The sequence below is a fragment of the Dipodomys merriami genome, unplaced genomic scaffold (genome assembly GCF_024711535.1).
Source record: "Dipodomys merriami isolate MVZ:Mamm:240054 unplaced genomic scaffold, mDipMer1.0.p SCAF_45, whole genome shotgun sequence".
Lineage (NCBI taxonomy): Eukaryota > Metazoa > Chordata > Mammalia > Rodentia > Heteromyidae > Dipodomys > Dipodomys merriami.
In genome coordinates, this window is record NW_027206013.1 from 11,290,662 (window position 1) to 11,311,804 (window position 21,143).

A 21,143-nucleotide genomic window follows, 5' to 3' on the forward strand; every position below is an offset into this window, starting at 1 on the left:
CACTAGATAGATGTCTCCAGGTCTAATTTTTTTGTTTTGTTTTGTTAGTCATGGGGTTGGAACTCAGGGCCTGGGATCTGTCCTGAGCTTTTGTGCTCAAGGTGAGCACTCAACCATGTTGAGCCACAGAGACACTTCCAGTTTTCTGTTGGTTAACTGGAGATAAAAGGCTCATGGACTTGCCTGCTTGGGCTGGCTTTGAACTAGGATGCCTAGATCTCAGCCTCCTGAGTAGCTAGGATTACAGGCGTGAGCCACCAGCACCTGGCTTCTTCTGTCTTTTCAATGCTACTAATATAAACTTCTGTCTCTCACAGAGAAGAGTTGTGTGAAGAAAGTGACTTTTCTATCAAAGTATGAGAATCTTACTGACTTTCCTGCCTTGGCTAGCTTTGAATGCTGATCCTCAGAGCTCAGCCTCCTGAGTAGCTAGGATTACAGATATGAGGCACTTATTCCACAAACATTGACCTCTGTCTGAAGTCCTGTGCTGAGGATGTCAGCTGTCACAAGCCATGATTCCTCCCTCGAGGTATTCACAGTCTAACGGAACAAATGACAAAAGAGGATGATAGTTCAGGATGAGGTGTCAAGAAAAAGGGCCTGGATTATACAAGAAGATTCTAAATTTTAAAAAGTTAATGGAGCCAGGTGCTGTGGCTCTTGCCTGTAATCCTAGCTACTCAGGAGTCTGAGATCTGAAAATTGTGGTAAAAAGCTGGACTGGTCAGACAAATTGGAGAGATTCTTGCCTCCAGTGATCCAGTGAAAAAAGCTAGAAGTGAAGATGTAACTTAAATGGTAGATTGCCAGCTTTGAGTGGCATGAGGCCCTGAGTTCAAGCCCTAGGACCAGCAAACACACACACACACACACACACACACACACACACACACACACACACACACACACACACACACACACACACACACACACACACACACACACACACAGAGTAAACCAAAAATGCCTTCTGGACTTGGTCAGAGACTTAAAGGAAGACACAACACAGGCCATTGGGAATTTGCCAACAGGTTGGTGGAGAACATGAGTGCGTAAGCATGTGTGCAGTATAGGTGGGCAGGACAGAAATGAACAGTATGCAGGTGCTGGGTGTGGTGACACACCCCTGTAATTCCAGCAATAAGTTTAAAAAAAAAAGAGGACACTCCATCAGGAGGCCCTAACTTTGTGCCCCAGTGATGTATATAGTGGGGTGGGGGGAATTGGAGGACAGGTGGTCAGACCTGAGCCTTTGATCCTCTCAAGAAATAGCCCAGCCAGACCTGGCCAGGGAGTCTATGCCTGAGGCAGCCAATGCTCCGGTTCCCAAGTCTCTTTTGAACACTCTAGGTGGAAGGAGCCAACCTGTAATTATCGTGGTGATAATTAGAGGCACTTCCATGGCTTCTTTTCAACAAACATTACACAAGCTGTGGCTCTCTCAGTTGGGGTGGGGGAGGAGGAGAGCCAAGCACCCCTTGTGGGGGGAAGGGGAGCCAGTGTTCCTGTCTCCTGCCAAGTACACCTGATTCCCAGGCTGAGGCCTAGGTACCATAGATACGCCTGGGGCTGTGCCAGCTTGGAGTTGAGCGTTGCTGGCACAGGGACTGAATGTCACTCCCTGAGTGCCACAGGCTAGGCAGCCTCCAGATAAACCCATGGCTTCAGATTTACTCCATCCTTGTCTTCCCAGGGGGCTGGAAGCCTGTACAGCTTTCCCTCCTTCCCTTCCTTCCCTCCTTCCCTTCCTTCCCTCCCTCCCTCCCTCCCTCTCTCCCTCCCTCCCTTCCTTCCTTCCTGTCCTTTAGCTTTCTCACCCAAAGCTGGTGCTCTACCACTTGAGCCACAACTCTACTTCCAGCTGTTTGGTGAGTAACTAGAAATAAGAGTTTCTACAGATTTCCCTGCCTAGGCTGGCTTGGAACTGTGATTGTCAGATCTCAGCCTCCTCCCTAGCTAGGAATGAACCACCAGTGTTGTCTTTCTTCTTCTCTTCCAGCAGTGTTTTCTCTCTGGATAGATTGGCCTTCCCATCTGACAAAAAGCCTTGATTTTTGTTTCTCCGCCACTCCAGGTCCATTCACCCAACCCTAAATGTCAACTTGGCTTAGTCTTTGATGACTCACTGGGAACCCAAGCCCAAGTGATTTGCCCAAAGGCACTGTATGTCATTTTTGTTTCATTAGAGACACCTCTGATCTGTTTTGTTCTTAGTTCCCCAGAGAAGGAGCTTCTGCACTTTCTCTAAGCCACTCCTGCTCACGCCTTTCCCATGGGACCTGAAGTCTCAGTCCCACTCCTTTGAGGTGCAGTGTGGCTGCACGTCTTGTTTAAGGACACAGATGACTTTCTGTAACTGCAGCTGGCAAAACTGTAAGAATTCAAAGACAAAAAAAAGTCAAGAATTTAGGATGACCTTGGTGGTCACACCTGTAATTCCAGCTACTCAGGAAGGAGGATACTAGATTCAAGGCCAGCCCTGGAAATGTTATTAAGCCCCTTATCTTTAAAACTAAATATAAAGAAAGGGTGAGGCTTTGAGTTCAATCCCTAGTCCCCCATGATCACACACATGTGCAAGTGCACATGCATTATTTAGGCCTTCTCAACTCTCGTAATGTCTGGTGGGATTTATAGCTGGACAGGTACTTGAATACTGGTATCTCTGTGAATGGGCTGTTTTTTTGTGAGTGGCTGCTTGATCGTATCAGCCGGTCCTTTCCCCACGTTCTCTGGTGGAGTTTCAGAGGAAGTACATGGACCCTGACTAGTCTTGGCACCTGGTAATAAGGAAAAGAGGAAGACAGAGAGCTTGCTTCTAGAGGAAAAATGTACTTGGCTTTCTCATGAAAGCTTTCCCCAAGGGAAACAGGCAAGCGGTAGTTGTATGGGCAATGGCCAACTGATCCATTTGAAGATAGATTCAGGGTGTGGTGCTCTCTGTAAGGCTGGGAAGGCCCTGGGAAACTGGATCAGAGCTAGGACTTGGCTTCATGTTGGGAAAAGTGCAAAGGAGCCTGGATATGTCAGTTTCAGGTGTGAAAGCTTTGCTCTTTGTGAAGAAGGGGGCAGGGAAACTAAGGAGACTATAGTGTCTATTGCCTGAGAATGTTCCTCCAAATGTGGTCATTTTAATTTATAAACATAATACTTTGCAGTGAAGCCTAGCTAGGTCCTTCAAAGTTTGGCCTCAATGCACGTGTGTGTGTTTGTGTGCGTGTGTGTTAGCCCTGGGGCTTGTTGCCCCTAAACTTCTTTTGCTCAAGGCTAGTGCTCCACCACTAGAGCCACAGCTCCACATTTGGCTTTTTTTTTTTTTATAGTCTAGTGGAGATAAGAGTCTCACAGACTTTGCTACTCAGACTGGCTTTTTTGTTGTTGTAGGCCGTGGGGCCTAAACTCTGGGCCTGGGCACTGTCCCTCAGCTCTTCAGCTCAAGGCTAGCGCTTTACCACTTGAACCACAGCACCACTTCAGGCTTCTTCTCTTTATGGGGTGCTGAGGAATTGAACCCAGGGCCTCATGCATTCAAGGCAAGCATGCTACCGCTGAACTACCTTCCCAGCACCTCAGACTGGCTTTTAACCATGATCCTCAGATCTCAAGTAGCTAGGATTACAGGCGTGGGCCACCAGCGCCCGGCCTGGGCTTATTATTTTTGATCTTGCCCTCCTCTGTGTCTTAGTAGGGCCAGCCTGTGCCCTCCTTGGCATTGCACTCTGATTATCTTGTGTTATCTTCATAAAACTAAGCAGCCTCTGAAATGGTCTCCTTTTATTGGGCTATCGGCCTGGGGCATCCATGTCTCTCCCTCTACCTGGAGGGCAACACTCAGCTGAATGAATTTTTTTTGGGGGGGGCTGGTCGTGGGGCCTGAACTCTGGGTCTGGGCGCTGTCCCTCAGCTCTTCAGCTCAAGGCTAGTGCTCTACCACTTGAGCCACAGCGCCACTTCCGGCTTTTTCTTTTTGCTTATGTGGTGCTGAGGAATCGAACCCAGGGCCTTGAGCATGCAAGGCAAGCGCTCTACCACTGAGCCACCTTCCCAGCCTCTCAGCTGAATGAATTGACATAGTTGTCACCCACTAAGTATCTGTTGATTGGCTATATGAAGGCAAACCTAGGATATTTGATTTGGCACCGAGCCTAGGCGCAATAAAGTTTGGCTGCACAGAATATTTGCTCAAAAAAAAAAGCCACGAAGGAATCAACGTGGGAATGAAAGAATGCTGCGCTGGGCCCGCTGATGGACAGCTTTGACTGACAGTTGAGGACCCGCGGCCAGCTGCTGATGGTTGATTGAAAGCTGACAGCTGAATGGCAGCCAGAGAGAACGTGCACCGAGGCTTCTGATTGGCTGTGGGAGCAGCCCCCGCCCCCCTCGGGAGGGGGCGGGGGGAGCGGCTCGCGGCGGCGGGAGGCCGCTCAACAGCCAGCGGCTGCGCCAGCCACGGTTGCCTCGAACCCCACAGCCGACGTCTCCGCGCAGGGGCCGCGCGCGAGGGGCGGGCCGCGCGTCACGTGACAGTGTTTTGGGCACGTGACTCGCGCGGGCCCAGGCTCGTCCCGCCCCCTCCCTCCTGCCTCCTCCCTCGGCGGGTGTGATCCGAGCGGCCTCGCCTCACCGCCTAGCGCCCCCCTCAGCTCCCGCCGCCGCCGCCGCCGCCGCCGCCGCCGCCTCCGCCCGCCGGCCATGTCCCCGGGCCGCCGCCGCCGCCGCCCGAGTACGGCGTTCCCGCGGCCCGGCGCGCCCTGAGCGCGGGCCCTTCTTGCCGTTCGCCCGCCCCAGGGCCCCCTTGTTCTCCGCGCCGCCGCCGCCGCCGCCATGTTGGGTTCAGAGCCGCAGCGGAGCCGCCGCCGCCGCCGCGGGTGAGGGAGGCCCGAGAGCGGAGCCCGCCCCGCCCCGGGGCCCAGGGAGCGGGGCCGCCTCGGAGCCCGGCCTCTCCTCGTTCCGTCCGCCCGCCTGCCCGCCCGCCTGCCCGCCTGCCGGTCTGCGGTGCCAGCCAGCGAGCGCCGGGCCTCGGCCGCGCCTTCCGCTGCTCGGCCTGAGGGAGCCCGCCGCCGCGGGGCCCGGCCCCAGCCTGCCGCGGGGCCCCCGGGAGGCAGCGCCATGGCGGAGCAGACCTACTCCTGGTGAGTGCGGGGCCCCGGGAGGCCGCGGGGCGGGGGCCGGGGGCCCGCGGGTGCGGGGGGGGGTGCGGAGGAACAGGTGCGTGCTGGGGGTTTGTGGGACCGGGGGGGTGCACGCCCCCTTGGCACCCAGCGGAGGGGACAGCAGTGAACGGCCGAGGGGACCCGCGTCCAAAGAGGGAAGGGGGATGGAGGTGGCGGTGACGGATGTCATCCAGCCATGGGCGGAGCAGGTGATGGAGAAGGAAGGGGCTCTTGACTCCCACCCCCACCCCCGAGAGAGTGAGAATCCCTGTCGTTGGGAAGTTGACTCCGACGAGCACCCCGGAACTGACTTGTAGGGGTGACGCCTGGGGCAGGAGGAATCGGAAGGGAGGAGAGAGGCGGACCAGGGCAAAGGTGGGTCACTACTGGGCTGGAAGGTCTGGTGAGAACAGGTGATCAGAGGCAGAACTTCCAAGTGGAGAGTGGAGCCACGGTTTCCACTCCACCACCATGGGGGGTGCTGCTTAGCTCCAGCATGGGGAGCTAAAGCAGAGCTGGCAAGGTGGGCTGAGGCCCCAGGAGCCAGGCAGAGGAGCCTCCTTGGATCTCCTCATTTTGGAAAAGGAAGGCATGGCATAGGTCTGTACTCTGCTCCTAGGAATTAAAGAGGTCGGGTGCCCTGGGCCATTACGGAGGTGGAGGATCTGCAAGTTTGGGCGTCTTCTGTGGGACTTGTGAAGTTATTGAGTAGGACTGTGGAGCATGTTTGCAGTTTGTGGGGTGACAACAGATCTCTGGAAGGAAGAGTTCGATGGCGAGGAAAGAGGGGTGTAAAGGTGCTCTCTTGCAGAGGGGCTAGAAGGAAGGACAAAGGTACGTAAGGGAAGAGCGTAGAGGGAAGAAGCAGTAGAAGATTGTAGAGTGGGAATGGGAAATCTAGTTGCAATCTAGAGTGGTGATTTAAAGATGCTTCATTCTTTGAAGCATGTGTGGTTTGGGACACAATTGTAGACTTTCCCTTCTTCGAAAACAGCATAACTGAATGGAAGAGTCATGGCGTTTGAATTTGGAAGAGCTGGTTTGGAGATCCAGCCCCTTCACTGGACACTGACTGGACTGACTGTTTGCTTTATAACTGGACAGGATAGTGAGTTCTTCATTCCTTTTCCCTTATTTGTAAAATAGGTGGATTTCCTTTATCACAGGTTGTAAAGATTAAATGAATACTTTTCTTTACCAGAGTACTTGACAAACTAGTGTTGTATTTTACTGTGAAGTGCCAAAATTAAATTCTTATTATGCTTAATTATGCTTATCATAGGCAAGCATAAAGGAAACAGATATTTGAAGATAAAGAATGGTTATAAGACAAGAATTCATGTGTCTTCACATAGGAAAAGAGAGTTGATGTTGAAAGATGATTAAGTCAGAAGGGAAACTTCAGTGATATCTGCACAGTCTCAAACAAAAGATAACAGTTATGACTGCACATGTGTTTTAAAAGGATAAACTAATTTGATAGTTTTAAACAGCATCTCAGTGGCAGATGGTTTGGAACATAGATTACATTTCAAGCCTTTTTTTTTTTTTTGGTCAGTTGTGGGGCCTGAACTCTGGGCCAAGACACTGTTCCTCCGCTCTTCAACTCAAGGCTAGCACGCTACCACTTGAGCCACAGTGCCACTTCTGGCTTTTTCTGCTTATGTGGTGCTGAGGAATCAAACCCAGGGCCTTGTGCATGCAAGGCAAGTACTCTACCACTGAGCCACCTTCCCAGCCTTCAAACCTTGTGGGCAGTAAGAAATGAAGATAAAGGTGAACCTGTCATATCTCTCAGTAACTCCCTGGAGTCCTCCATGAGGACTCCCAGCTGAATCCTCACTTTGCTGTTGTTACTGTACTGAGGACCTTGAAAAAAGCAGGAAACACAGTGGTCAAGAACTAGGAAAGCATCTGGGCGTGACAGTGCATCCCTGTAACTCCAGATTTACTGGAGGTGGCGTTAGAAGGATCTTGGTTCTAGGCCAGCCTGGGAAGAAAGTTAGCAACCCCCCCATCACAACAAAGTTGGCAAGCTACCCAAGAGGCAAGGCCTGGGTCTTGTCAGGAAAAAATTTAAAAGATAGCTAAAAAAATCAAAAAGGGTTGGGGGCATGAGTCTAGTTGTAGAGTCCTGCCTAGCAAATCTGGCTGCCTTCTCTCCTTTAAAAAAAAAGTGTAAATACAAGTCTCACTAAACTCCTTGATATAACAACTTTGTGTAATACCTTTGTCCTCTTCAGCACAGCACTTTGTCTTGCATATAGACTTTGAGCGAATGCTAGTAAATTTTCAAATGGTTCGTCTTTTGTTGAGATGTTAAGTACAAGGACAAGTTACAGAAACCAAGCGAGTTTCTGTCTAGTCCATGTACTTGTGAAAGAGTGCTTTTGATAATTTCATTTTCTGTGATTAACTATAAGAATGGGGAATGCTATTCCTAAGTACAGTTTCAAATAAAAACTTGATAAAATAGTTTGTAGTAACACTAGAATCTTTTTGTGTGTGTGTGATACTGGGGCTTCTACTCATGGCCTGGCCTCTCTGTCTCTGATCTTTAATGCCTATGGCACTCACTCTACCAGTTGAGCCCCACTTCTACTTCCGGATTTTTTGGTAATTAATTGGAGATAAAAGTCTCATGGAAGCTGGATGCTGGTGGCTCATGACTGTAATTCCAGATACTCAGAAGGCTGAGATCTGAGGGTTATAGTTCAAAGCCAGCCTGAACAGCAAAGTCTGTGAGACTTTTTTTTTTTTTTTGGTTCAGTCATGGGGCTTGGGTCTGGGTGTGCTGTTGCAGGGGTTATTTTTGCTGAAGGATAGTGCTCTAACACTTTGAGGCACAGCTCCACTTCTGGTGGTTAGAGATAGAGTTTCATGTGCTTTCCTGCTCAGACTGTCTTTGAACCTCAATCCTCAGATCTCAGCCTCCTGAATAACTAGGATTACAGGTATGAGCCAAGACTGGCCCAATCCTGCTGAGCCGTGTCTCCAGCTGTGTTTTACATAGGTTATTATTATTTTTTTTTTTTATCGGTCAGGGGGCTTGAACTCTAGGCTTGGCCTCTGTCCCTCAGCTCTTCAGCTCAAGGCAAGCACTCTACCATTTGAGCCACAGCGCTGCTTCCAGCTTTCTGGTGTTGAGTGGAGGAGATAGGAGTCTCACGGCCTTTCCTGCCCGGGCTGCTTTGAACCATGATCCTCAGCTCTCAGCCTCCTGAGTAGCTAGGATTACAGGTGTGAGCCCCTGGCGCCCGGCACATAGGTTATTTTTAGGATAGATTCTTGCTTCTAGTCAGGGCTTGTATGTGAGCTGAGATTTGCCTCCTTTGGGACTTACAGTTGTTGCTAGCATTACAGGCATTTACTACTGCATTCAGCTCAGCTCCCTTTATTAGAGACAAAGTCTTGTAGACATTTCTTCCCTGACCTGCATCTGCGCTCCTCCTAGACTCAGCCTCCACATAGCTTGGGATGACAGGCTTGCACCGTGTGTCCAGCTATCAGTTAAAATAGATCTTAGGAACTTCTCTGCCTGGGCTGGCATTGAATTGTGATCCTTCTGTTCTCTCTCACCTTCTATTTTATTTATTTTATTTTACTTATTCTTTTGTCAGTCGTGGGGCTTGGACTCTGGGCCCAGGCACTCCTTCAGCTTTTCAGCTCAAGCTAGAACTCTACCACTTGAGCTGCAGCGCCACTTCCGACTTTTTCTGCTTATGTGGTGCTGAGGAATCCAACCCAGGGCCTCATGCATGCGAGGCAAGCGCTCTACAACTGAGCCACCTTCCTAGCCCTTACACCTTCTGTTTTAGAGATTTAAGTCTTTAATTTGAAGCTGTGTGTTCCTTTTTAAACACAAAGTTGGTGATAATATTTGTATTCCCTCCTCCTTTTTTTGGTGGTAGTGGAGTTTGAACTCAGGCTTTATGCTTGCTAAGTAGCCACTGTACCACATAAACCATGTAGGTTCCCAGGCCCTTTTGCTTTCATCAGTTTTCAAAGAGTCTCTCTGTTTGCCTGGGCTATCTTGGGTCTGGATCCTCCTGTTTGTGCTTCCTGATGACAGGTGTGTACCACCTGCTTGAGATAAGATGATTGTGAAATTTTTGCCTGTGTTGGCCTCAAACCATGATACTCCCTTTCTCAGCCTCCCAAGTAACTAGGATTAATCACATGATTTTTTTACTCTCATACACTGAGGAAGCAAAATGATGCATGTAGTGTAAACTACATTTATTAATTTGAGAAAACACTGTTCATTGTGTATGAGTAATTATAATGCAAGTTCTATGAGAAACAGGAACTTGCCTCTTTTTTTTTTTTTTTTTTTTTTTGCTGGTCGTGGGGCCTGAACTCTGGTCCTGGGCACTGTCCCTCAGCTCTTCAGCTCAAGGCTAGTGCTTTACCACTTGAGCCATAGCACCACTTCCAGCTTTTTCTGCTTATGTGGTGCTGAGGAATTGAACCCAGGGCCTCATGCATGCAAGGCACTCTACCACTGAGCCACCTTCCCAGCCCAGGAACTTGCCTCTTGATGAACTCAATGCAATACTTACATATGATTCTACTTGGACTGTGTTGAAAGTTACATTTCAGTACTATTTGTATAGGGGGAAAGGAAAGGAAGACAGACTGAACTTATTGAGTATGTTTCATTACCAAAGTACTGTCATAATAATTTTTTGTGTATTTTCAGTGCCTTAAGGTTTTACAAGACTTGCAAAGGCTCAAAGAGTAACTTGCCCAAGGATAGAAATGGTAAGAAGGGAACAAGTTTAATACAGATTCTAATCGTGAATCTGCCCACTCTTGTTTCCCATCATCACACCTTTTTAGCATTCTCTTCAGAAGTCCTCTATTCTCTACACAGTGCTTATTTTCTAAGGCAAATTCTGGTAGTCTGATGGTAGTGGCTTTTTGCTAAAGTTGGAGTAAAGTCCAAATTCCTTAGTGTCATTTTTTGGGGTCCTTTCTTATGTTTATCTCTGACAGATGACAGATAATAAAATGAGGGGGGGAGGAGCCAGTGGCTCACGCCTGTAATCCTAGCTACTTGGGAGACTGAGATCTGAGGATCGCGGTTCAAAGCCAGCCCGGGCAGGAGAGACCGTGAGACTCCTATCCCCAATAAACCACTAGAAAACCTGAAGTGGCGCTGTGGCTCAAGCGGTAGAGTGCTCACCTTGCGCTGAAGAGCGCAGGGACAGCGCCCAGGTCCAGAGTTCAAGCCCCACGACTGACACACACACACACACACAAAAGAGTTACACAGGAACAAGACCCTTTCTGTTTTGGTACTTTTCTTCAGTGTCTGGCATTATAATAATATGAATGATTATGTCTTTGTTACCTATCTTAAGATCTGATTTCAGGGCTGTATTATATTGTGCTAATGGACTTTATTATGTCAGGTATTTGCAAGTAGTGCTAAATTTGAGAATACAGATCAGCTAAACTAATGGAAGTCAGTCCTAATTTAAGATTATTGTTTTGTATCATTGTATCTGACATGATCATCTGCAATTGCAGCTGCTGGAAGTTTTTCAGAGAGAAACTAGTTGAAAACATATGTCTAGGATTATAGACTTTAGAAGATTTGCTCATTATTTTAAAAACATGTTTTGCCTATAGTTACAGTGCTATGATAATGTTGTTTGGGTGATGCGTGATTTAAACTAAAATTAGCAAAGCTAACACCATGAATTTGTATTTAAATCATTTCCCTCAGTGTTTATTATGAAGACTTTAAGGGGGAAGAGATGGAGTTTGTAACCTTATCATTCTGTAATTATCAAGTTGTACTATGAATTTAAATTCATGGTGTTGATATTTCTCAAAATTTCTGTATGATCATTTGTTTTAGAGATAACAAATGCTAGTGAGTTAGGAGAAAGTATATAGTTCTATGTAATTGTATTTTTTAAATTTTTTTATTATGTTTTGTCTGTCATGGCTATGGGGCCTAAACTCTGGGTCTGTCTCTCACTCAGCTCTTCGGCTCAAGACTAGCACTCTACCATTTGAGCTACAGTGCCACTTCCAGCTTTTTCTGGTTACGTGGTGCTGAGGAATTGAACCCAGGGCCCCATGCATGTAGGGCAAGCACTCTACGACTGAGCCACCTTCCCAGCTCCATATGTAATTGTATTTTAACATTAGTAACATTAATAAATTAGTTCTCAGCATTTGTTTTTTTCTGTGTGTGCTATTTCTAGGGCTTGAACTCATGGCCTGGGCACTGAACTTTTGTGCTCAAGGCTAGCAAGTGATCTACCACTTGAGCCACAACTTCTGACTTTTTGATGTTTCTGGAGTTTCACAGTACCTCCTTAGAAGTTAACACACTATATATTGGGTGTATAAATAAGAAACAATTCATAAAGTTTGAGTTTCAGTGACACATTTCAAACTCTGAGGCATGTGTTCTAAAATTTTAATTTCTTGGATGTCTAGAGGGACTCCAGGTGACGAAACTCAGTTTGGGGTTTTTTTGTTTGTTTGTTTTTGGTGCCAGTCCTGGGGCTTGAACTCGGAGTCTGGGCACTCTCCTTGATTTTCTTTTGCTCAAGGCTAGTACTCTACCACTTGAGCCACAGCGCCAGTTCTGGCTTTTTCTGTTTATATGGTACTGGGGAATTGAACTCAGGGCCTATGCATGCAGGCAAGCACTCTACCACTGAGCCACCTTCCCATATATTCATTCTGTCTTTCTCTCTGTTTATATTTTGCCAATCTTGGAGACTGATCTCAGGGCCCTGGGCACTGCCCCTGAGCTTCTTTTGCTCAAGGCTAGCACTCTACCCCTTGAGCCACAGCTCCACTTCTGACTTTTTCTATTTATGTGGTACTGGGGAATCGAACCCAGGGCTTCATGTATGCTAGGCAAACACTCTACCACGAAGCCACATTCCCAGCCCTTTTTATATTTTAAATGTTTTTAATAAATGTGTCCTAGTTGTTTTTAGATGGTTGTAGATTAAAATAAGTAGACATAATCACTCAAAAAGTATTTAATTCTTAAATTTCCATTTGGAATCACTGTGTTCTGGTTCTGTGTAGGATCAGGAAATCACTAGTTCAAGAGCAGTTTCATCTCTGGTTAACTGGCCTAGCCTTTTCGTAGTCCCAGTGTTTTGTTTTATGCAGATGCTGTTCTGGTCTTCCACAGCCTGTTGGAGGGCTCAATGAGGTAATGTTTGTAGAAGTGCTTTGTAAATTTTGGTAAGTGCTGAATAAAGGCAAGCTGTTTACTCTACATTATTTGTTAGATTCCGTTAGGTTATAGATGATGTTTAATTATAGGAAAGTTCAACCAGCATTTAAACTTTGGAGATGTCTGTTTTGTTAAAAATGCCAAGTAATACCATATTCAAAGAAAAAGAATAGTTTGGAAATCATCATTGATTTATTATCTTTGAATAGTCATAAGGTCAACATCTTTTAGTTACAAGTTTCAGAATCCATCACATTGAAGAAAAGCAAGGGAAATCATGAATAAAGATTTTTTTTTTCAGTCCTGGGGCTTGAACTGAGGGCCTGGACACTGTCTCTGAGCTTCTTTCACTCAAAGCTAGCATTCTACCACAGCACCACTTCTAGCTTTTTCTGTGTATGTGGTGCTGAGGAATGGAACCCAGGGTTTCATGCATGCTAGGCAAGCAATCTACCAGTAAGCCATATTCCCAGCCCCAAGATATTTTTTATGTGATAGTTTTGTTTTGGTCTTTTGAAGATAGTTTTCAGTTTCTTCAAAGAATAGTAAGTAGTGTGGATAAATCTTACCCTGAATTTCTTTGTAGTTGCACAGGAAAGTTTTCCACTTTTCTAACATCCCTGAGGAGGGGTGTGTGTAGCAGTTTCTAATCTGCTTCCTTATTCCATCTAGTCTGTGGGGCACACCCACTTCCCTTCTTCCAGTCTGGGCTTCATTTTTGACCTAAATAGGCTATGTCCAGTGAAGTTTTTCTTTGTTTCTACAACCTGGTTATATCATGGTCTTACCTAAGTACAGTGCCTGACCTTGTTTTGTTTTGTCTTTGTCTTAATTTTTTTCCCAGCATTGTCTAGATTGACTTTCAAAACTTGACTAAGTCTTTAGACTTTGACAACCTATACTTGAATGTGTGTGTGTGTGCGTGCACACACACACGCATGCTTGTTCCCCAGTACTGGGTTTTTTTTTTTAATTTTTTGTTGTTGGTCATGGGGCCTGAACTTTGGCCTGGGTGCTGTCATTCGGCTCTTCAGCTCCAGGTTAGCGTTCTACCACTTGAGCCACAGTGCCACTTACAGCTTTTTCTGCTTATGTGGTGCTGAAGAATCGAACCAGAGCCTCATGCCTGCAAGACAAGCACTCTACCACTGAGCCACCTTCCCAGCCCCCCAGTACTGGAATTTAAACTAAAGGCCTCTGTTCTATCACTTGAGCCACAGCTCCCCATGTGGTTTTTGCTGGTTAATTGGAAATAAGTGTCGTATGGACTTTGCTTCTTAGCCTGGCTTCAAACTGCGATCCTCAGATATCAGCCTCCTGAATAGCTAGGATTATAGGCATGAGCCACTCTCACTAAAATTTCAGTCTGTACTTTTATTATTTTTTATGCCGGTCCTTGGTCGGTGCTCTCCCTGAGTTTTTGTGCTCAAGGCTAGTGTTCTGCCACTTGAGCCACAGCTTTACTTTTGGCTTTCTGGTGGTTAACTGGAGATAGTCTCAGAGGCTTTCCTGCTTGGAGTGGCTTTGAACCATGATCCTCAGATCTCAGCTAAGTAGCTACCTAAGTAGCTAGGATTACAGGTGTGAGTCATTAGCACCTGCTTTCAGCATATACTTTAAAAAAGAAATACTCTGCTTATATCTATAGCCCTTCTCTGATGTTATAAACTTTTAGGTATTTATGGAAGTGGCACTGTAGCTCAAGTGGTAGAGGGCTCACCTTGAACTGAAGAGCGCAGGGACAGCGCCCAAGCCCAGAGTTCAAGCCCCACGACCAACCAAAAAAACCCAAAAAACTTTTAGATATTTATTTATACTCACTTCTCAGAAATGCTTACAGAAATACTGTTAGTAAGCATTAGTTGTAAAGAACAGATTCTCTTTATCTTTGCCTTTAAATTAGTGCAGACATTTTTAGAAATGCTACCTGGCTAGCAAAAGGTAGTTGAAGATTATAGATAGTCAGTTACTGGGAGGACAAAGAGTGAAGCACCACTATGGAAGCTTGGGAAAGTCAAACTGAGAATGGAGTGAGAAGACTTAAAAGTTGAATCAGAGGTAAGGTAATTAGGAAATTGTAGCAGCTCAAGAAAATAAAAAGCACAAAAAATGTTCTAGGGGCAGAAGTGTTAAAAGCTGTGAGTTTGCAAGGGAATGAAGAAAAAACAGGCTATTGACTTTGTAAAGGAAGTCATTATTGAAAGTGCACTAATAAAGATCAGAGTAGTGAAGGTGAAAGCCAAATTAGGGATGGGTAATGAAGACATAAGGTTTCTTTTGGGAAAATAGATCACAGGGAAACAGGATGCTTTTATAAGTGGCAGGATCTATAAAGATTTTTTGTTTTTTGCTTTTAAATAAGAAAGGAAATTGTATATTTGAAGGCATGGAGAAGATGATCTTGGAGGTTTTTTTAACTATAGCTTAAATTTAGAGATGTTTACCCTTTATTATGGCTATTTAAAAGTTGTGAGTTTAGTGTTGGGGATGCTTAGTATGTGTCAGTCTTTTTTTTTTTTTTTTTTTGGTCAGTCGTGGGACCTGAACCCTGCTGCTGGGCACTGTCCCTGAGCTCTTCAGCTCAAAGTAGTGCTCTACCACTTGAGCCATGGCACCACTTCCGGCTTTTTCTGCTTATATGGTGCTGAGGAATTGAACCTAGGGCCTCATGCATGCATGGCAAGCATTCTACCACTGAGCCACCTTCCCAGCCCCTGTATCCTTTTGTTTTGTTTTGTTTTGTTTTTGGGTCCGGTCATGGGGCCTGAACTCTGGGCCTGGGCGCTGTCCCTCAGCTCTTTAGCTCAAGGCTAGCACTCTACCACTTGAGCCACGGCGCCACTTCTGGCTTTTTTTTTCTTTTTGCTTATGTGGTGCTGAAGAATCGAACCCAGGGCCTCTGGCATGCAAGGCATGCGTTCTACCACTGAGCCACCTTCCCAGCCCCCCTGTATCTTTTTTTCTTTTTATTTGCTACCAGTCTTGGGGTGAACTCAGTGTCTGGATGCTGTCCCTGAGCTATTTTGCTCATGGCTAGCACTCTTCCACTTGAGCCACAGCTCTACTTCTGGTTTTTTTTGGTAGTTAATTGGAGATGAGAGTCTCACAGATTTTCTTGCCCCAGCTGGCTTTGAACTGATTTCCTCAGATCTCAGCCTCTTGAGTAGCTAGAATTACAATGTCTGTAATTCTACTGGCACCTGACACTAGTCTTTATTTCTTTTGGTTGTATGTGTATGTTTATGTGTGTCTGTGCACACATGCTCGTGTGCATGTGTACTGTGTATACATGCTAGTCTGTCCTTGAGCTTTTTGCTCAAAGCTGGTGTTGTAGCACTTGAGCCACAGCTCTACTTTGGCTTTTGGTGGTTAATAGGAGATGAATCTCAAGACATTCTTGTTTGGGCTGGCTTCAATCCACAATCTTTAGATCTCTGCCTCCTGAGTAGCTAGGATTATAGGCATGATCCATCACCACCCTGGCTTCTTTTGGTCTTTTTTTTTTTTGTCACTAATTCTGGTTGTATTATATTTAGATGTTCTGGTTTCTTTTATAATGCCTGAGTATGAAGTTCAACCTCTCTTAAGACTGACTTCCAATGCAATACGGCCTTGTGGTCCTGCTCTCTTTTCTTTTTTCTTTTTTTTCTTCTGATCCTGGGATTTGAACTCAGGGCATGGGAACTATCCTGGAACCCCTGAACCTCTTTGTGCTTAAGGCTAGCATTCTACCACTTGAGCAACAGTGCCACTCCTGGCTTTTTCTGAGTAGTTTGCTTTGAACCATGATCGTCAGATCTCCTGAGTAGCTGATTACAGGCGTGAGCTACTGGCACCCAGCTTTTTTTTCTCATTATTCAGAGAATACTTTATTAGTTTCTGTAATCAAACCCACGTAGATAAGACCTTACATATTTAATACAATGTGTTTATCCCTGTACAAATGGAAAAAAATTAAATTTAACATTTCTAGACCAATATGGCTATTATTTTCTGTACAATGCCAACTCAACACGGTAAACTGGGATACTTTTTCCAAAGTTGACAGCACAGCTAAAGTTTCCAAAAATTCGAATTATATATATGCATATATATATATTTATATAAAAAGACCAATAATAGCAGTATTTTATGCATCAATAGCAGCAACAGCTATTCCAGGTTTTGCAGTCATCTGAACAAAATTAAACATCCAGCACATCCATTAATAAAAAGAAAAAAAAGATAAAAAACAAAACCCCAGAAAAATGCAAAGTTCTGTTACTGTTGTGGTACCTGGTACCATTTTTTTTTTAACTTCTCAATCATCATCTGGAAAGAAAACATTCTTGAGTAACATCATTAAAAACAGCTCTGATAAAGCACAGTCACTACTATGTATCATAAAGCAGGCACAAGGTATTTATATTCACAGAGGGATGATACAGTACTGTGCTACGTCTATAATACTAGAGGATAAAATTAAAAAGGCATTATTGAGACTTGATTCTACTTTTCCAGCAGAGGGCCAAGGGATGGTATGACACAGCTCTGTGAAGAAATGCACTTTCTTAGATAGGAGTTCCTTCCATCAGTGGGACAGTTCCAAGTTCTCAGTCTCTTAGTGAATATCAGCTACAAACTGTTTGAAAATGGAGGTGCGGGAGCAGGAAGGGGAAAAAAAAACCCCAAACAACAAAACAAAAACCATATCCCACAACCACTGGACTCACAAAGATGACTGAGTGAAGGCAAGCAAGACTCAACCTAACAACATTTTACCGAATCTGTTGTATGTTTGAATGGCGAGAACCTCACAGAGCCAGATGCCAGAGTAGCCAGGCCCTGTACATTTGGATGCTGTCATTATAGCACCCAGCTTTGTAGTCCAATTTTCTTTAAAGTATTTGTTATTTGAGGGCTAGGAGTGGCTTAATGGTAGAGTTCTTGCCTAGCATTCATGAAGCCCTGGATTCAATTCCTTAGTACTACATAAACAGAAAAGGCGAGAAGTAGCACTGTGGAATAAGTTGTAGAGTGCTAGCTTTGAGTGAAAGAAGCTCAAGCACAATGCCCAGACCCTGAGTTCAAGCCCCAGGACTGGCAAAAAAAAAAAAAAAAAAGTTAACTTACCGTAGTAACAGCTGTCTCCCCAATAATTTAAAATGGTTAGCCTTTCTTCCAAATCTCTACATAAGTCTTGTCTTTTAGCTTTAATTGTCCTCTTGTTGACCTTCAAAATGGCAAGGGAAAAATTACTATGCTGAAGCTACAGCTCTTTTATTTGTTCCCATCATTTGGGCTGACTTAGGATTTTCTGACCTTGCATTAAATTAATGTGTCTGTCGTTCTCCTTGACAGTAAACTCAGTTAAGGATAGGATCAAGCCTATTACTTTTATGGTATAAGGACCTACATGTTCTAGACGCTCAGATTTTATTCAAATTTATTTATAAACTCAAAATTTGTTTATAAACTCAAGGCTTTACTTGAACTCAAGGCCTTGTGTTCTCACTGGACATTTTTACTCAAAGTTGGCACGACCACTTAAGCCACATCTCTACTTCAGATTTATTTAAATGGAAGAATGTTTTAGAGGTGAAATTTATTAGATCTTGGATTATAGAATAGAATATCTCCCTAAAAATACAGTGTCAGGGCACACAGAAAAAATGGGTAATACTTAACCTAACATTTTACTGCTCTTTAAAACAAATACAAAAGTAAAATTGTGAACTGTCAAGTCAGTTCAAATGATGTGGCCAGATTTGCCTTTCTAATAATCCTGACAGCACCTAGAGAAAGCAAATGGCTCAGGAACAGAACATCTAAGGGAAACAGACATTTGTTTGTAAAGGATCATTGGTTCTTCAGTGGTCTTTATTTAGTTCTGGTAGTTTTGAACTGGACCATAGACTGTTACCTATTTATTTGTTCTTTATCTCCCACACAAGCATACATTAAATAATATGGCACATACTACTGCTTTTTTTTTTTTTTTCCCCAGGCCTGGGGCTTGAACTCAGGGCCTTGGCACTGTCCTTGAGCTTCTTTTGCTCAAGGCTACCATTCTACCACTTGAGTCACAGCACCACTTCTGGCTTTTTCTGTTTATGTGGTACTGAGGAATTGAACTCAGGGTTTAATGCATGCTAGGCAAGAACTCTACCACTAAGCCACATTCTTAGGCCCATTACTACTTTTTTTTTTTTTTTTTTTGTAGGTCGTGAGGCCTGAACTCTGGGCCTGGACGCTGTCCCTCAGCTCTTCAGCTCAAGGCTAGATAGAGCTCTACCACTTGAGTCACAGCGCCACTTCCGGCATTTTCTGTTTATGTGGTGCTGAGGAATTGAACCCAGGGCCTCATGCATGCAAGGCAAGCACTCTACCACTGAGCCACCTACCTTCCCAGCCCACTACCTTTTTTTTTTTTTCAGTCGGTTGTGGGTCTTGAACTGTCCCTCAGCTTTTCAGCTCAAGGCAAGTGCTCTACTCTTGAACCAAAGTGCCACTTCCGGTTTTCTGGTGGTTAAATGGAGATAAGAGTCTCATGGCATCCAGCTTAACCCACTTTTTAAGTGTTCTTTTCAAATAGTTGTGCAAAGGGATTTCACTTCAACATGTTCATTTATGTGTGTCATGCTTTTTTTTTTTTTTTTTGTGACAATCATAGGGTTTGAACTCAGAACCTGGGTGCTGTCCCTATACTTTTGTGATCAAGGCTAGCACTCTACTACTTTGTCTTTTTTTTTTGTCAGTCATGGGGCTTGAACTCTGGGCCTAGGTGCTGTCCCTGCACTCTTCAGCTCAAGGTGAGCCACAGCGCCACTTCCAGTTTTCAAGTGGTTTATTGGAGATAAGAGTCTCACGGACTTTCCTGCCTGGGCTGGCTTTGAACCTCAATCCTCAGATCTCAGCCTCCTGAGTAGCTAGGATTACAGGTGTGAGCCACCAGCGCCCAGCTGTCCTCTACTACTTTGAACCACAGTTTCACTTCCAGTTTTGGGGGGTGGTTAATTGGAGATAAGGGTCTCATGGAGGGCTGGGATGTAGTTCAGTGGCAAAACGCTTGCCTTAGCAAGTTCAACGCCCTGGGTTCGATCCCCAGTACCAAAAAAGAAAAGACAGACACACACACACACACACACACACACACACACACACACACACACACACACACACACACACACACACACACACACACACACACACACACACACACACACACACACACACACACACACACACACACACACACACACACACACACACACACACACACACACACACACACACACACACACACACACACACACACACTACCAAAAAAGAAAAGACACACACACACGCGGTCTCATATCTGCCCAGGCTGGCTTCAAACTGTGATCCTCAGATCTCAGCCTTCTGAGTAGCTAGGATTATAGGCATGAGCCACCAGCGCCTGGCAGTACAATGGACCTTAATGAATGTCAGGCTTTCCACCATTCTTCACTCTCACTGATCCCATCCTCATCTTTCTCCTTGTTTCCTATTCCACTGTACATATGTACATTGAGCATTTATGATTGTAATCACTCCTCTTTCTGTTGTTAGGCCATCCCTTGTGGGAGTTTTAGGGTTACAGGCGTTAGCTGCTAGCACCTGGCCCATCTTATCCTCTCCACACCCCCCTTTTTTTTTGTCTAGGGCTTTGAACTCAGGGCTTGGACACCGTCCCTGAGCTGCTTCTGCTCAAGGCTAGCACATGAGCCACAACACCACTTCTGGCTTTTTCTGTTTGTGTGGTATGAGGAATGAACTCAGGGCTTCATGCTTGCTCGGCAAGCATTCTACCACTAAGCCACATTCCCAGCCCCATTTTGTCCCTTTTTATTTATTTTATTTTATTTTTTTATTTTTATTTTTATTTTTTTTGTCGGTCGTGGGGCTTGAACTCTGGGCCTGGGCGCTGTCCTTCAGCTCTTCAGCTCAAGGCGAGCGCTCTACCACTTGAGCTACAGTGCCACTTCCGGTTTTCTGGTGGTTTATTGGAGATAGGAGTCTCACGGTCTCTCCTGCCCGGGCTGGCTTTGAACCGCGATCCTCAGATCTCAGCCTCCTGAGTAGCTAGGATTACAGGCGTGAGCCACCAGCGCCCGGCTATTTTGTCCCTTTTTAAAAAAACACATTTTCTGGAGCTGGGAAGGTGGTACAGTGGTAGAGTGCTTGCCTTGCATGCATGAGGCCCTGGGTTTGATTCCTCAGCACCATATAAGCAGAAAAAGCTGCAAGTGGTGCTGTGGCTCAAGTGGTAGAGCACTAGCCTTGAGCTGAAGAGCTGAGGGACAGTGTCCAGGCCCAGAGTTCAGGTCCCACAACTGACAAAAACAAACCAAAAAAAAACCCAAACACATTTTCTGCTGGGCGCTGGTGGTTCACGCCTATAATTCTTGCAACTCATGAGGCTGAGATCTGAGGATTGTGTTGGAAGCCATCCTGCCTGGGCAGAAGAGGCCCCATGAGACACTTACCTTCAATTAGCTGTTCAAAAACCAAAAGTTGTGCTGTAGCTCCAAGTGGTAGAGCAAGCACTAGCCTTGAGCAAAAGAGTTCAGGGACAGCACCCAGGCGTTGAGTTTAAGGCCCATGAGTGACCAAAAAAAAAAAAAAAAAAGATTTTGTATTCAAGTAATACACTACCTCTTCAAGTTATGACCATTATACAAATGTCTTGTTTTGTTTTTTCTTTGAATTAATAAATTGATGGCCTCTAAATATTTAAAATACCTATATAGATATAAATGCATTTA

At 45.3% G+C, this 21,143-nt stretch overlaps 1 protein-coding gene across 2 annotated transcripts in view; it reads left to right on the forward strand.

Moving 5' to 3' along the window:
• The first annotated feature begins 4,661 nt into the window (after positions 1–4,661).
• The window catches only part of LOC138808455 (signal peptide peptidase-like 3), an 83,524-nt gene continuing 67,042 nt past the window's right edge, over positions 4,662–21,143 (forward strand). The window contains exons 1-2 of one of the 2 annotated variants that reach the window (XM_069994708.1): positions 4,663–5,135; positions 6,151–6,264. Coding sequence is in view for 1 of the 2 variants with exons in the window: in XM_069994707.1 (XP_069850808.1) it covers positions 5,113–5,135 (23 nt within the window). In the remaining variant the exon portion in view is untranslated. Of the gene's footprint in view, positions 5,136–6,150; positions 6,265–21,143 lie in introns of both variants that reach the window. The other variant, XM_069994707.1, reaches the window with a different exon arrangement.